Source organism: Amia ocellicauda, chromosome 6 (assembly GCF_036373705.1).
Source record: "Amia ocellicauda isolate fAmiCal2 chromosome 6, fAmiCal2.hap1, whole genome shotgun sequence".
NCBI lineage: Eukaryota > Metazoa > Chordata > Actinopteri > Amiiformes > Amiidae > Amia > Amia ocellicauda.
This window is the reverse complement of record NC_089855.1, coordinates 28,706,455-28,724,747: the sequence shown is the minus strand read 5'-3', so window position 1 is coordinate 28,724,747 and position 18,293 is coordinate 28,706,455. Positions and strand designations below refer to the sequence as shown.

Below are 18,293 nucleotides of genomic sequence, written 5' to 3'. Positions count from 1 at the left end.
CATTTGTGCTATTTTATTTGTCGAGCTATTAAGCAATACTTTTTTAATGAGTGACGTCACTCAGCACCCCATCAACGTCCAAATCGCCCCCAAAATAGTCTCTTTCGTTTGTGCTACGATAGTGTCAGTTTGTGCCATATTTGTTTTCATCAGTGCAGTTATAGTTTTTTAGATATTAATTTTTTAATTATCATCGATGACGTCACCTAGCACCCCATCAAACTCCAAATCGATCCGAAGTCCTAATATCTAGTGACCCCCACACATACAGTACTGTGCAAATGTACTGTGTCTTTCATTTGCTGCAGTAAGTTTCCTTGGCCGACCACTGCGTCTATAGTCCTCAGTGTTGCCCATTTCTTTGTGCTTCTTCAAAAGCGCTTGGACAGCACATCTGGAAACCCACCTCCGTGAAGTTGGCACCCCATGTGTCCAGAATATGAATCAAAATATATGCATTCATTTGTGCTACGTTTGTGCTGGTTTGTGCAGCAAAAATAATTGTTTGTACCAACATGATTCTGGAGATATTACACATTATATTTTAATCACTTAACAGTGGTCTCTGTCCTTTATGTTACGATTGTTAAAAAACATTGATTTCAATCGAATCATTCCTAATTCTGGAATGTCTAAATCAGCTTCTTTCATTATCACATGTCTACGTGCTATGCTGACCACTGTTTTATTAGGATACATGGCTCAGCTTTTTATTAAATAAAGGAGACCGATTTTAATGCAATGCGAATGAAATAACTTACAATGCGTGAATAGCAACGACCATCTAGTAAGAAGTTGCCCTGGATAACTGATGTCTGGTGCAAAATAAAATACCGTTTCAATTGTATAGGGTTCGGAGTTATAGGCTACTTCCTTGTACCCAGAATGGAGTGGTGAACTGTCATGGTTTCGTATTTGTTTGCAGTTTCGTGGTAGGGGTTTAGGCTGAAGCATATACGATGATGACTATGATGTAGTCCTAAACTAGGAAAACGAGACATAGAGAAGTGTATGCACTGATGACATGTTTAATTATTTTTAAAGCAAAACATGGCTTGATTGGTGTTGTCTCAGTCCAAAAACGACTCTCCTGCTTCGCTGTATTCAGCCGAGTAAAGACCCTGTTGTTTAATTGCACTGCCACATACAAGCAGAATTATATTGAAGCAGAATACGCGTTTGAAGCCAGATACGGCCAAAATAGCCTGTGCATTTTACAGCACAAATTGGCACAATCGTAACATAAAGGACAGAGACCACTGTTAAGTGATTAAAATATAATGTGTAATATCTCCAGAATCATGTTGGTACAAACAATTTTTTTTGCTGCACAAACCAGCACAAACATAGCACAAACGAATGACACACTTCGGATCGATTTGGAGTTTGATGGGGTGCTAGGTGACATCATCGCTGATAATTAAAAAAATAATATCTAAAAAACTATAACTGCACTGATGAAAACAAATACGGCACAAACCGGCACTAACGTAGCACAAACGAAAGAGACTATTTTGGGGCGATTTGGATGTTGATGGGGTGCTGAGTGATGTCACAGCTCATAAAATATAATCTTTAATATCTTGGGAACCATACCAGCACAAACGATGATTTTTGCGGCACAAACCAGCACAAATGCAGCACAAACTAATGCATATATTTTGATTCATATTCTGAACACATGGGGTGCCAACTTCACGGAGGTTGGAAACCTCTGTCTGCCTTGAAATTTGTGCCTGGGAGAGACCTTGCTGATGCAGTATAACTACCTTGTGTCTTGTTGCTGTGCTCAGTCTTGCCATGTCTTTTGAAAGTAAACTGTCACCTTGTTAGCTGAGTTTGGCTGTTCCTCACCCAGTTTTATTCCTCCTACACAGCTGTCTGTTTCAGTTAATGATTGTGTTTCAACCTACATATTGAATTGATGATCATTAGCACCTGTTTGGTATAATTGTTTAATCAGACACCTGACTATGTGCCTACAAAATCCCTGACTTTGTGCAAGTGTACCTAGAAGAATTGATGCTGTTTTGAAGGCAAAGGCTGGTCACACCAAATATGGATTTGATTTAGATTTTTCTTCTGTTCGCTCACTTTGAATTTAGTTAATTGATACATATAATCTATTAACATGTCTATTTTTTCACACCTGCCTAAAACTTTTGCACAGTACTGTATAACCCACAGCTGTCAAGTTCTCTGAAAACGAGACCGGGTTGATACACAATTACCACAATATAAATGATCCAATGGTTGTTTTAGCCAATGCTCTTTCTTTTAAGACTAAACATGGCTTATTCATGTTTTGGTTCTGAGGTAGAATTACTTAAGTGTCATTAAGTTATTTTTAAGTCACCTTTTATTGTTTGTTATCAAACTGAAGAAGAAGCTGGGTAACACTTCTGTTAGCAGCATATAGTTTGTATTTGGGTTTGTTGCTCTGGTCTATGGGATGTATAAGGTACCCTGTGTTTCACAAAATACATTTTCAACTGGACTGTGGTGCTAGTCTCTGTGGAGATGGGGCATGGCAGCCCATTTGTCATTTTAGGGGGGGTCTCCACCATGGATGTGTTATCTGTCGTACTTTGGTGAGCACAGGCCTAGTCATAAAACACAGGACTTCAAAGCTGTCTCCTTTAAGTCCATTACCATAATCCTAAATTTCTCAGTTAGGAAAGTATATGAATTTGCGTATATATTTGCCAAAATAAGGTTGTATGATTTACAATTGTATTACTTGTATGGTTTATTGTGTGTATAATTGTCCTTTTACATGGTGACACAGTTATATTGAGGTGAAGGGAAAGACCCGATTAAGACTGAATATGTGGAGATACAATCCCGCACTTTAACAATAGGCAATGGTGAATGTGGTGATTTGGAAGATGCTCTTTAACTTATAGTAATCAAAATCAATGAGGGGATTATGTCTTGAGATGTGCCACTGAGATGGCAATTGACTTTCAATATGAAGACCTTAGCTTCACTGTGCAAGTTTCTAACATTGTCACTTTAAAAAAATAAATGTTCATTCTTAGTTACTCAACATTTTTATTGTCAGCAATTTCTGCATTAAGTGATTTTCTAATGACAGAATTTCACCACTGCACACAGCAATCAAGCACCGAGGGAAAAAAAGGGGAATAATGCATTATATTTTAAGATCGCTGTAGGAGACCTACAATCTCTCAGTGCTTGATTCAAGAAAATGTGGTGCAACATTTTTGACATGTGAAATGTGGAATTGTTCGAAAGTATTTCTCATTTGTGTGCTGTTGTTTATTTTTTTATTTGTAATTTTATTGTATTTCTCTGGTGGTGTGCCCTGAATTTGTGATGTATTTGCTGATGTTTATAAAGTTTATAAAGTAGGTGATACCCCATAAAAAATGTGAGTCTCTGATAAAGTAATCCTTGGATGCTTTGTTGTTAACCTGATTTGTACTCGCTTTCGTCTACCTGATTGTTAGTTTATTCAACATATCAGTCAGGATTCAAGACATTAATTTATGTAACTCTAAAATGAACTGAAATGAAGTGACCCCCAAGAACAAGAACATGTATGAATGTTACCTGAATCTGAAGTGACAACACAATTGCCTCATACACTGTACACAAAACTGTGTTTTGTGGTTAAACACACATAATGTAGATTGTAGCACAATGCACCAAGTCAAACAATAAAGTAATGACCCAATGCAATGTTTAGCGACTGCAGCCAACCCGGTTAAGGATTGCAATGCAATAAACTTGAACATCTTGTAGTAGAAACAAAGAGTTCGACAACAGGCATCTGCGATATGATCTGCTCTGTAGAGAATGGTGTCAAGTAGTGCAGCGATGGTGATAACAATCTTTAGGCGGCAAAGCAGAGAGATGGATTGTGAGCATAAGTTGGTGTGGTAGGTTAGAAACTACAGTATACAGGACAAGAAGGATCTAGGGTGAGACCAGGAATTGGAGATAGGATGCCCTTGAGTAAGAGAGAGACCTGTAAGCAGAATGAAAAGTGAAATTTAACTGAAGGCTGTCAAAGATCCTGATTTTGACAAGATCTTCAAATGTGAGTGTTTTGAGAAGACTTCTATAAAGGCTTGTGTATCAGGGGTTACCCAGCAGTAACTAAGGACAGGCCGGTGACAGAATGACCTTTCCACATAGTGATCTTTGGAGAACAAGTGGCACAATGATTGAGTAGGGGAACCTCAGTATTACAGTGTAGATTAGTTTTTTGCAGTGCTTCTATGCAGTGTTGGCATTTTGGTTATTCCACATATTTATGCCCCTCTTCACTTCTGTGGGAAGAATATTGGATTGTCCCATGGAGGCAAAAGGGTGATGATTGCAGAAGGAGGTGGCAGTCGGGAACGTATAGTAGGGAGCTAGAAGCAAGAAGTTTAATTGGAATCTATGAGCCAATTATTTTGTGTTATGAATTGCTTTTGGCAAAGGAAATCACGGTATCGAGTGGTTGGGAAAGCCTCATGCGTCCCTGCGCCTAGCTGGTTAAGGCTGTTGTTCATGATGGAATTTCTCATACTTCAAAATCTGCAGATGTTTCAAAATTACTTACAAAAAAAAAAAATCGTGTGTATTTTTCCTTTGACCTCCTGCACCATCCAGAATTTTGCATTTAGAACTCATATATATGTGGAAGCAATGTACTGTACTGTGTTCTGTATCATAACTAAGGACTACAGTGCCTTTTCTTTATTTTTTTTTGTTCAGCATGAATACCACGTTGCATTATACACTCACCTAAAGGATTATTAGGAACACCATACTAATACTGTGTTTGACCCCCTTTCGCCCTCAGAACTGCCTTAATTCTACGTGGCATTGATTCAACAAGGTGCTGAAAGCATTCTTTAGAAATGTTGGCCCATATTGATAGGATAGCATCTTGCAGTTGATGGAGATTTGTGGGATGCACATCCAGGGCACGAAGCTCCCGTTCCACCACATCCCAAAGATGCTCTATTGGGTTGAGATCTGGTGACTGTGGGGGCCAGTTTAGTACAGTGAACTCATTGTCATGTTCAAGAAACCAATTCGAAATGATTCGACCTTTGTGACATGGTGCATTATCCTGCTGGAAGTAGCCATCAGAGGATGGGTACATGGTGGTCATAAAGGGATGGACATGGTCAGAAACAATGCTCAGGTAGGCCGTGGCATTAAAACGATGCCCAATTGGCACTAAGGGGCCTAAAGTGTGCCAAGAAAACATCCCCCACACCATTACACCACCACCACCACCAGCCTGCACAGTGGTAACAAGGCATGATGGATCCATGTTCTCATTCTGTTTACGCCAAATTCTGAAATCGAGACTCATCAGACCAGGCAACATTTTTCCAGTCTTCAACTGTCCAATTTTGGTGAGCTTGTGCAAATTGTAGCCTCTTTTTCCTATTTGTAGTGGAGATGAGTGGTACCCGGTGGGGTCTTCTGCTGTTGTAGCCCATCCGCCTCAAGGTTGTACGTGTTGTGGCTTCACAAATGCTTTGCTGCATACCTCGGTTGTAACGAGTGGTTATTTCAGTCAAAGTTGCTCTTCTATCAGCTTGAATCAGTCGGCCCATTCTCCTCTGACCTCTAGCATCAACAAGGCATTTTCGCCCACAGGACTGCCGCATACTGGATGTTTTTCCCTTTTCACACCATTCTTTGTAAACCCTAGAAATGGTTGTGCGTGAAAATCCCAGTAACTGAGCAGATTGTGAAATACTCAGACCGGCCCGTCTGGCACCAACAACCATGCCACGCTCAAAATTGCTTAAATCACCTTTCTTTCCCATTCAGACATTCAGTTTGGAGTTCAGGAGATTGTCTTGACCAGGACCACACCCCTAAATGCATTGAAGCAACTGCCATGTGATTTGTTGGTTAGATAATTGCATTAATGAGAAATTGAACAGGTGTTCCTAATAATCCTTTAGGTGAGTGTATAACAGGAGAATTCTATAAAAGGAGATTCTGTTATTACAGCATGGAGATGTCATAGTATCTTAATCATCCTGCGATTAATAATTTTGCTACTAGTAGCTTCTAAGATGCCCTCAAGTAAATCAGTTATATCACAAGCTGCTGTACTGGTAGCAGTTTCAAGTGAAAGTGCATCACGTAACCTATTCAAAGTGGACGGGACAAGCTTAAACGTCTAAAACTGAAAATATGGTAAAGACACATTTGCTATCAACCCACTGGTCTGCTTCCTTTTTCCTAAATCACATTAAAAATATATACTTTTATGTAAAATAATATGTGAAATGTGAAGAAAAACATACATTTGGGGGTAAAACCACAGTTCTTTCAAAACATAAATGGGACTTTGAGAAAAAAAAAAAATAGTCAGTGTAAATGTTACTGGAGAGCTGAAATTTCTATTCATCATTCACATTATTGGATGCACACACATTTTTTTTCTTTACAATTTATCCAGAGTTCTCTTATCAATTGGCCTTTCATTTGATTTATTACAATGTGTTATCTGTGTGTGCTTTGCTTTCCGTTCATGCACTTTTGATTGATAGCTTGATTTTAATATAAAGAATGCAATTGTGTAACACAAAAAGTTTGGAACTTTTTTAATTGGATAAACAATGCCCAAAGTATCATGTACATGTTTTTAAAATACATATACATAGAATTTGAACATAGATCAGAAGATCTGACAGTTATGATATGCATTAACTCTTCAGTTTTATCTTGTACTGGTAAGAGTTTCATCAAAAGGCCTTTTTGACTTTAAGATTTCAAATGGACGAATAAGTAATTCATAATCTGTTGTCTTCTAAAGGTACCAGTATATTTACAGTATATGAAGCGGCTTCCCAAGAAGGCTGGGTTTTCCTCATGTACCGGGCGATTGACAGTTTCCCTCGCTGGCGCTCTTATTTCTATTTCATCACTCTTATCTTCTTCCTCGCCTGGCTGGTTAAGGTATAATGCGTTTTCCTCTGGACGGACTAATTACGAAAACAAGAAAATGCATTCTGGTTCCATCTTGAGCCTTCAGATTCAACAAGTCACTCAACCTCTCAGTTTGCTATTTTAATTGTTGGGTAGTACTGCTCTCCCTCTTCTGTTTGTTTCAGGCAATTATAGCTTGTCCCTTGCTATTCACATTTAAACATTAGGATTAATATTCCATAACATTTTTTTAAAAGGAATAACACCCTAACAGTTTAACTAATTGTATAATATGAATTTCAAATTGTGCATCATATTTTTAGATTTTAATACAGGAAGGAATTATAGTTCAATTTATGTCAACAATCTAATTTAGCAATGTAGGAAACCACAATAAATATGTGGTATATTGGTATATTGCCACACGTTTCTCAATTAATTTATTTTTAAATTGATGGGTTACCTTGTTATAAGCATCTTGTCATAAGGCTTTGATGTCATCTCATGTATGTGTGTGCTGTCTTCCACCTTCCTTTCAGAATGTGTTCATTGCTGTTATAATTGAGACGTTTGCTGAGATCAGAGTGCAGTTCCAACAGATGTGGGGCTCCAGAAGCAGCACTACTTCCACAGCAACCACACAGGTACCGCCAACCACAGATAAGCATGACCTAATTAAAGGGACAGACGTCTCGCAGTTGTTTATTTTGCTTTATTTTACTTTACTACAGCCCTGTCATGAGGTATTCACTTGTAGATGTGAAGGAAATGCATTACATGTTCCTAACTATGCAAGGGGCAGTGCCTGCAGTGGATATAGTTTTAAATTTAAAACAAATTCTACAGAGTTCCTAAAGGCTCAGCCATTGGTCACATGCACAGCCAATCACAGAGCAGCATTTCCAAACATTCCTATACCTTTTATGTCTTCATTGAATTATTAGGATTTAAATATTCCTCAGTTAAAAGCAATGTTTCAGGACACTTTATGCAAGTGGTGCAAGTTTCACAGGATGTACATGTTTTTCATAATTGTGTTATGTGTAACCAGCATGAAAACACAACACAGGTCGGCAACTGTAGGTCAATTACAGTGGATCCTGAACCCAAATTTAAGTTTACTAAAATAAATGTTTTTTTTTCTACTGTAAAGATATTTGTGTGTCTAATCCTTATGTTTATGATTTATAATAAGATAACAGATTAAGTGAACGGTGTCTCTAATTGTATAATAGGCAGCTTGGCCAAACAGAGCAAGACGACATCTCTTATATAATGAGACACCAATCACATGACCTATTAATGTATATACACATTCAGTTATCTGCATTGGCTCAGTGTGTATGTAATGTACATGTCACTAACACTGAATTACATTTGATACAGAATATTTAGATAATTGAATTCCCATTTGGACTGAGCAACCAGGAGCAAAACCCTTTCCATTGGTGAAGTTTCTAGTATTTATAGCCTCCTCCATGTTGTGTATTTTAGGAATGTACACAGCACCCTTCAATTGGTTATTCAGTATATAACTTGTACATTTATGCAGGTATGTTCATTCCAGCAATACTAGGTGTCTGGAGGCATTCCCTTGATTCTTCATGTCTGGACACATTGGCATTTGCTAAAGGAATCCCCCCATAATTTGCATGATCTTTTGACAATTGTCAAGAAGTTGCTCTAGAACGTGCTCAGATGAGGTGCAGCAAATGGCTTTGAGCAGATGACAGAGAGTGAATCACAGAATGAAGGGTGCAGTGAAGGGTGGTTTTTGAAGAGTGAGTGAAAGGAGCAAGGGGGACAGAGAATGATACAGCGCATGCTTTCAAATTTCATTCAAAAGTGATATTCCCCTTTGCTGGAAATGATTTAGGATAGATTGGACTTTCCAGAAAGAAAAATTAAACACAAGTTACCATGGCCTGTGTTTTACAATGAAATGACTTAGCCAGTTAAGAAAACAATTACATTATGTTTCTGGTCTTTAGACTCAACTGCTTACTTCATCTGTAGCTCTTCAACTTTACTGTATTTTATGGTGAATAATTTGTGCCAAAATCTAAAAAAGTAAATAAATTGAAACAAACAAGTAAATACATATCTAATAATCTACATGTATTCATTATTATTATTATTTTTATTGAGATTATTTTGATATAAATTTGTCACTTTACATTTTGGCACAGTCTGTTCAGTCTAGCATCAATCATTCTATCAGGCAGGACAGCAGGTGAATTTGATTGACTGACTGCATAAGAGGACAAAGATCTATTATATAGTCTACATAGAAGTTACAATTGTAGATATTGTTATTTAACAGACACATTTGTGACATCTATGGTGTGTAGTGTGTCTTAGCTAGTAAATTTCATGATTTCAATATATGGTTAGAAAAGTACAGTTAATTTCTGTACGTATCGATAGCTTGTATCTGTATCATGTAACCAGACAACTTCTTTATTAATTAATTAACTGAAAGCAAATTATAATTCAATCTTTATATAGCATTATATAGTCATATATTTATAACTTTAATTTGATATTTTACTCCATTCTTTGTGTTTGGGAGGGGCCAGCTGCCCTACGAAAGTGCAACTGATTACCATATTACCAAAATTAGAGATCTAAAGGAATGTGATATTGGTAATTGAATAATAAATAAAACATTTAATACTGTAGGGGTCTGAATCTCTCAGTAATTAGTGCTTTTGATATTTTGGAGTAAACAATTACATGTTTTCAAGGTCCCACCCATTTAGTGGTAAAACTGTAGAATTTATTCTGTGGATAGCACAATAAAATCAGTGGGAGGCAATACACCAAACCAAAATACTCATGACTCAATACTCATCACACATCAAAATATTTATATTTGATAATTTCTCTTGTTTAATTTTGTCCCAAAATAAATTAATGTGTAATAATCTCTTTGAACAGAAATCAATTAAATTAGGGAAATATACAAATTTCAAAAGCACATAGCACACCGTAACACTGCTACCTGTTTGTATACGTTTCATTTTGCATTCCAATTGTTTTAGTTGAACAATGCATGTCACAAAATGTCAACTGTAATTCCAATATGCAATATATTTAATTGTACCTTACTGTAAATAAATAAATAAATAAATAACATTGAAAATGTATATCCTTGTTGGGGATTTGTTCATGCCTGTTAGCTAATGTAAATACTTAGAAGACTATTACGAGTTAAAACAAGAGAATCGGTGTAATGATAGTTCCCCCGATGTTTAAAGCATTTTATCTTGAGCCATGGGTTGTATATCTGATTTCAAGAATATAAACTGCAGTTGCAAGGAAAATCAACACTTTCTAAAAGCATGACAGGTTGTTTGGACATTTTGCTGATATATTTTTTTTCTGTTTTTCACAATCTAATTAGCTACATTGTTGTGTGCACTTTTTTGTCATCTTACGCAATTAAACATCTCTTATTATAGCATTCCCCCGTGGATATAAACAAGTGCCTGTCAAACTCATTGAAATAAGATGTTTACATATCTCAGAGAGAGGCATATTGATTTCAAGTTACAGATTTCTCCCCCCCCATACCTTTGTGCTTCTCTCTAGGATTCTTGCATTTCTCATCAACATTTATAAAGGAAGTGGCAATTCATGTGCCCCAGAAATATCAGTTTTGGAAGGAAATATCCGCACTTTGTTCTGTGCTAAGTTTTCAACCAAATGTGATTTCCCTTTAAAGTATTGTAGGTTTGTTTTATGGAGACCAGGGTTGTTCCCCATAGAAGAGGTTAAGCTTAAGAAGCTGTTGCGCTGTGTACAGTATTGTGACCTTCAAAACAATTTTCAATTCTGTATCTATTAAATTTAATAATAATCACACTGGGCCGCCCATCTCTTCTATTAAAAAGTAATTAAAGCTTTACACAGTTGTCAGTTATTTGGTGTGAAACAAAAGGGCTTAAGTTTCTGGCTTTGGTCTCATTGAAATAAGAATGGATTTAAAGCAATCCAGAGGGATTGTGCTGCTACATTATTGGCACGACGTTCAAACCACTCTTCTGAGCAATCATATTTTAATATAGAATTAATTTGATGCGTCTTCATAAGAAGATTACTGAATAAATGACAAAGTGATGATTACATGAGACAATGGGGGAAGACAGGGCTTTTAAGTTTGCATTTTATGTTTTTTTTTATAATTTGCATTTTTTAAGTAAACCTTTCATTGTGTCAGGGCTGAAAGGCCAGTATGATTTAAATGCCAAGATGACAAAGGAAAGTTACTGTTCACTGTGTTGTGTTATTTTTTTTTTTTTTATTGATTAGTATCTCCCAACTCTGAGAGTAAAAATATGCAAATATATAAGCTGACATTAATATTGAAGACAGCATAATACTCTAGTATTTGTATCAGTATTTCTATAGCATAGACATGAGTGGTATCATTTAGCAATTTTGCAGTAACATAGATAACATCACCTGCTCTCAGATTAGTTGAAATTTGCAGCCAAAATTTACATGTTCTTCTAACGAAATGAATATATGTTTATTGTATGGATCTGTTTTGTCACTGATGTAATATCTAATTATATTTTAAAATACCATTGTTAGTTTAACCATGGAAGACTCTTTCCACATGAATATATATATATATATATATATATATATATATATATATATATATATATATATATATATACACACACACACACACACACACACATATATCATTCTCCACTGATAGACAATTATGGGTTCTGTGCATGTTTGACAGATTACATAAATGTATAGATTGTTAACAAAGACAACTACAACTACATTGTTATGTAAATAATGTTATGTTATTATTACATTATCATAATGATTTTAAGTCATACATAATTGTACTGGCATCATTGACACACTTTTACATTTGCCATTACAACAGTTTAAACTAATCCAGTTAAGATGTTGTATTTGTGTTTCAGTATCAGATATTAAAGATTGTTTGATCCAGTGACATTGAATAAACATGCTAAACATTGTGTATTTCTTATATTAAGGCTGTCTTGAATTCTAAATATATGTTTCTCTTGTTTCACCACAATATGTTAGATTAGTGAATCGGTGAATGTACTGTTAGGCCAATTCTGTAAGCAAATGTGTTTTTATTCAGTGAAAATATTACATGAGATTAAGTTATTGCAATCTTGCCTTTTCCCTTTCCCACACAGACTATTTATGCAAATAAGTCATATACAATATACAGTGATTTAACAGCAATTTTAAATATTGTATTTTTTTCCTTTTCATTTTTAAAATGTATACTAAGTATTGCACTCACTTCTATGAATGTTGGCTCTCACTACTATAACTAATATATAACTATAAATAGTATTGTGAAGTAATTTAACCATCTTTCCCAGTTCAAGTGTGATCATATATGTATTCAGGTCAAAGTAAATGTATTTATATCTAAAAGAACACCAAGCTAATGAGGAAGGTAAGACCAGATATCTAAAATTACAAATTTTCTTACCAGATCAACATTTACAATGTTTTCCTTCATATCTATCCACATGTGATAGTCATTTCACATATTACTGTCAAAACCAAGGTCAATTCTGTGCATTAAACCTCCCAAGTGTTATCGCAGAACTTCTGCTCAGTTACCTTAGATTGAGGTTTGGTTGCTTACTCAAGTGCCATATTTTTGTGCACTTGACTTACTTCTTCCCAATTGCTGAGCTTTCAGTTGCCACTTACATGACAGGAATAACTCCTGACAGTTGTTGCTCATGATACATGTGAACGATTACTTGCTGAAACATGAAGTAAATTGCTATTGACCCAAGAGTGGTCATTGTAATTGCTGAGATGGAAAAGGGGATCTGAAAATGTTTTACCCATGGAGGGGGTTATAGGTTATGCAACTCTATTGAAATAATCACAGATTGAGAATCAAGGCTGCAGTACTTCAAGATCTAGATTTGAATGAAAAGCAAACTTATTGTATATATTTATCAACCGGCATTGCCTGCCTAACCTGCCCCAACAGAACGTGCTCTTATACACAATGCAGCAGCTGTTGAAAATAACATTTCAATATATTAGAATATTATGTTGCATCTGCAAGGTATGTATTTTTGTATTGCTGTGATTATCAGTCAGAGCCCACCCAGGGTTTCTAGATGCTGTGTTAGTCTCATACTGTGATCTCACAGTCTGGTGGGTAATTCACATGTATAGTTGGCGGGGGCTGTATCACACTATGCATTTACACTTTCTAACACTTTACAATCTGTCGGTTTATATTACCGTTGTCTGTTTTTCTTTATTTCTTTATTTCTTTATTTAAAGCAAGTCACCTCAGATTTTCAAAATTCTGAAATAATTGTTTAATGAAAACGTTTTTGCTTATATTGGTTTCTCCCTTTTTTCCTTGATGGATACAGATGTTCCATGAAGATGCTGCTGGAGGATGGCAGCTTGTTGCTGTGGATGTGAATAAACCACATGGCCGAGCTCCGGCGTGCCTACAGGTATGATATGTCTGGGTTAATCAGAGTGACATTTCCAAACAGGATGATGAAGTGTAATGCCGTTGGATATTATTACCGATTTTCCTGCCTATTGCCTACTAAAATGGAAGATGTGTCAGTTAGAATTTAATCAATGTGTCTTGATTGACAACATCTTAAAATAGAAAGAGTTGAGCACATTTCCGTTGTTTCACGGGGGCAAATGAAGCAAGTAATTATTCAGGCATATGAATGAGTCCATTTCATTCCATAAACAAACACCAAAGAATTTGGGGGGGTTTAACTACCAGCATGAAATGTGCACACACACACACACACAAGCTGAATATGCTAGAAAAGAAAAGACAGTATAAAAACACAGTTGTTCCACACAGTTCATAAAATTGGAAAGCTGGTAATAGAAATACATAATAGATGCGCAGAACGTTGTAAATGGTAATTAAGCAGATGCCTTTATTTAAGGCAACATGCATGATTTTTCAATAGCTGATATATAGTACATTCTACTACCTATAAATTAAATTAATGTTGCAATTAGAACACAAATGGAAAGAACAATCCAAAGAAGCTCTTAAAAACATGAAACATCTTCGCCCCCACTGAATTAAAATTTCCAGAGTCTATCTCTGAGAATAGCATCTTTTATTTCTTTAAAAGCTGAATTTACCCACAATGCTTCGGTATATTCAATTTTTTTAAGTTAGAATTTATTTTTTATTGAGAATAATTGACTTCGACTTTGAATAAGTAAAGAAGGTTGATTTTTCTTTTGCATTTTTTGCATAAAGATTATCTCATATTGATTGTCATACTGTAGCATTCCAGGATTAAAATTAATCCCAACAATAGGTGATACATTTCAGCCTTTCTTTTGTAATGTTCTGAGCACTCTCGTGTAAAAAGGGCATACCTGGATGAGCAAGCTATCAAGGGAGCTATGAAAATGTGAATGTGATGACATTGAGGAAAGTAGCTCTGGGCAATCCCTCGTGAAGCACAAGAACGATGACTAGTTTTTTTATTTTATTTTAGTTTGCATAGTTTGTAAGATGCAGAAATCCCAGCTGATTATTCCTCTGCACCATTAGTTGAAAAAAAAATCATGAAAAGACAGATTTGAAGTAGCATATTAACTCAAGATATTCTGTGGCAATGAAAGTAAAGACTGGCAGTGAGGAACTTTTTAGTCCAGACACTGGTGACAGTGGAGCAATGCCTCTGGACTTTGAAGGGTGACTCTTAATGACTTTCCTGCCAGCAGGTGGTTTTGAAATGATGCTATTAAAAAACAGGCAGTTCTGAATTGTAGGGGTGGAAATGGAGTGCTTACTTGGAGTGAATCATGTAGTTCTTTACAAAGTTCAATTACAGTGGCTTTGCACAGATGCCAATGTGTGGTGCACCATGCTTTGAGAGTTAAGAATACAAAATAGAGACGTAAACCCCACAGAAACTCACTTCATTTTAAAAGAAAGATAAACAAAAAGAATCTTGGGTGTCATTTTCTTGTTCGAATCTTGGGTGTCATTTTCTTGTTCGTTTTCTGAATCTTACGTACTACTTTTGCAAAAATCTGAAACATTTGGTGAACAATACTCCTTGATTATTTTAATAAAATCTGTTCACAGCATGGGTGAGGATATCTCACTCAATATTATATTATCCTGTAAATAGTTTATAAAATATTCTGTTGTGTACCTTCTCATTTACATTCCTTTATTTTCCACAGAAGGTTTTAACCTGTTATAATTACTTTATGTAATATTGAAAAATAAGTTGTATTAATGTGCCATCTTCAGAACAGCAAACCAATAGTGCACCTGTAACCAATAACTGTTAACAGAAAAAAGGTCTGTAAATAAAATGTGTCCTGCCATAATTACAGCTCAGTGGCAAATGAGCAGAATCATAATATAATGATATTGAAGTATAATTTAAAGTCCTGAAGTAAAAGTTTACTGATCAGCACAACCCTGCATTCTAGATAGAATATATGTGATACCTTTCTTGTGCTATCACTATCATTTGTTCAAATAAATAAATACAACTTGTTAAAGGTATTTGTTTAATGCAAAATAGCATTCTGTTTTATATTAATAAATATACAAAATAAAAAGACTGCTTAAATCTGGGGACATGTGATTGAAGAGGACATAAATCTACACTGATTTCACATCAGACATTATATCTTGCTACTTCCTTAAATAACAGTATAATAAGTTATAAATTAAATAGGTCAGCTTGGAGCACCATAGTGTGTACCCAAAGTGCATTGTCATTGGATACAATGGTGATGCAGTCTGTTGAAGTAAAGGCAGAGCATCTTCAAAGGATAGAACCTTGAGAGCGAACACAAACTGCATTTTCAGTGGCACAGATCTCTGAAACTCTGAAACCATTGTATGGGTTTCTGCCCTGGGTTGACCTGAAATACCCTGAATCAATTATGCAAAACATTATTGCTGATGTTTGAAAAACTTTGTGGATAAAACTAAAAACACATTTTAAACTAGATGGGGAACAGGTAATGCACCTTGGCTTTAATGTACATACCGTACAACACTTTCCTTTTAAAATATATGCAGAATATATGGGTGTTTCAAGTATAAGCACAGAATACTGGATAATGGCCAGAGAACTTGTATGTAACCTTGTTTATGATTCAACTCACACCTTCCCTACATTTGCATAACATCTGGAATTAAAGTGGGTGTTATGTGGGGAAAACAAACTCTGACCATGGATATAAAAATATGGCAAGGGTGAATCTATATTTGGCTTAGGCTAGATCTCTCCCGACTTAAAATAGAGCATGCATGGAAGCTTACCTACCGTCTGCCAAGTGCAATAGGGAGGCTTCGTGGAAGGATGCTGTCAGATGTGAAATTCAGTTCAGTTCTGCCTCACTTTCGGGAGCATAAACACACCCGCATAGCATAACTTAGTGTCTTTTTGATCAAACTAAGTCTGCTGTGGTTAACTAATTTGGAAAAAAAAGCATGTTCCCTCCTTCTGACATTACTGACACCCCTCTTCTCCTCACTTGACACCGACTTTCACACAGCGAGAGAAACCCACCAAGACAGAGAGAGAATGGCGTTCTTATTTATCTCTGTATTGAACTCATTGAAATGGGGCTGATTTAATTGAGGGCTGCCTGAGAACGAAGACCCGAGAGATATAGGAGGCAGCTTCCCCGGCTGAAACTGCCCTAATTGATTAAATGGCTTTTTCTGAGAGCAGAGGAGAAACAGTCAATACTGCAAGGAGTCCCCTCACTCTTCTCCATGGATTCATATCAGCCAAATTTGATAGAGTAGATTCTATTTCCCACTTGCCCATCATCTTAGAGCATGTTGTATTTAGTTACTTTATGAACAATCTTTACCTTATAAGGAATGTGCATGCTTTCTTGAACAAACCCTAAGATACAGCCCTGGGAGCCAGATTTTGTTTAGGGTAATAATTTCAATATAAATACACATTGCTATGCCTCTCCTTCTGTCCAGTGGCAGATTGTTCTGTATTATAGTTTTTTTTAATTTGTTATTGCTTGTATAGGTCTTCCATACCCAACCACTGGAGCTGTAACACAGTTACTTTCATACGTCATGAGCAGGGACAAATGGAATCTGCGGGGCGCGGATTTTTAACAAAAAAGCACGGAATCCACTCAAGCCCACGGAATCCACTTTAGCCCATGAAAAATTTATAAAAATAAAACTTAAACCATGATGAGCGAAATTAAAGTATTACTGTAACATAACAACAACACCCCCCAAGTAATAGCATATCATGCAACACATGCACTGTAAAATAGTCTCTCATCTGCGTTCTGACCAGTGGGCTCTGGGGCAGCGTGTAATCTGACACCTGAGATTCAGGGCTTTCAGAGGGTCTTTGGATTGGCTAGGTATTCGTAGAGTCACGGTCTGTGATTGGGTAAAAATATAAGATCTCTAGGTTGATGACATATACATATTAACGTCCTTTCCATTGGTCAAAACTATGCTTATGTTCTGCAGTTGCGCAAATGCCAGCAAAGACGCAATGTAAACAAACCGAACATGGTTCTTTTCAGCAGAATCTCAACTCCGCAGCTAAAAACGCATGTCTCTATAACAAATCGTGTCCCCATAAATTAATACTTTATAATTGATTCATATTAATCTAACACAACAACTTTGTTAATTAAATATTAGTCTATAAATACCTTCCTATTAGAAGACGTGGGGAAATTATAACAGCAGCAATAAAAGCAGACCTGTCAACTCTCATGCTTGTGTTAGACTCTCGTATTATTATTATTGTTTCCTGATATTATCAATTTTTTTTATTGTCACAATTTCAAATTAACTATAAATGTTGTGACTATTTGTTTCTGAAGGAATATTTTGCAATTACAGCTGTAACTGACCGACCAATATGTTTTTCTTTTTCAAATTGTATTAATTCCATTTTCATTCAATTGCCTAATAGTTTAGCAATGTGAACTGCAACAAAAATGCCCTAACATTCGCGTCCTTGTGGCAGTGTTTTCTGGTTATAACAGCGAAATACAAAATGTATATCTATCTAGCTAATTTATACAACCTACTTAAATAAACAATTTAATTCCCACATTTACAAACCACACTCAACATACATGCCGATCTACGTTCAGAAACATACCTGTGTGCGCTCGAGTTCCAGCGAATAAAAAATAAATAGAAATAGCTCGCTGTGTATGCAGCTTTTAGGCGGGTTAACACACCAGCTGTAGATTTGTGGTAGTTTAATTGCACTGCACATATTATACACTAAACAGTGTTTTCATTTACTTTGTCAAAGTATTTCCATGCAGAACTTATCTGTGAGGAAGCCATT

At 36.0% G+C, this 18,293-nt stretch overlaps 1 protein-coding gene across 2 annotated transcripts in view; it reads left to right on the top strand.

Annotated features, from left to right (window-relative positions):
* Positions 1 to 18,293, top strand: part of nalcn (sodium leak channel, non-selective) — a 147,443-nt gene that overhangs the window by 32,857 nt on the left and 96,293 nt on the right. For both annotated transcript variants that reach the window (XM_066706776.1, XM_066706775.1), the window contains 3 exons: positions 6,806 to 6,948; positions 7,458 to 7,562; positions 13,341 to 13,427. In XM_066706776.1, the coding sequence (XP_066562873.1) occupies positions 6,806 to 6,948; positions 7,458 to 7,562; positions 13,341 to 13,427 (335 nt within the window). The remainder of the gene's footprint in view (positions 1 to 6,805; positions 6,949 to 7,457; positions 7,563 to 13,340; positions 13,428 to 18,293) is intronic.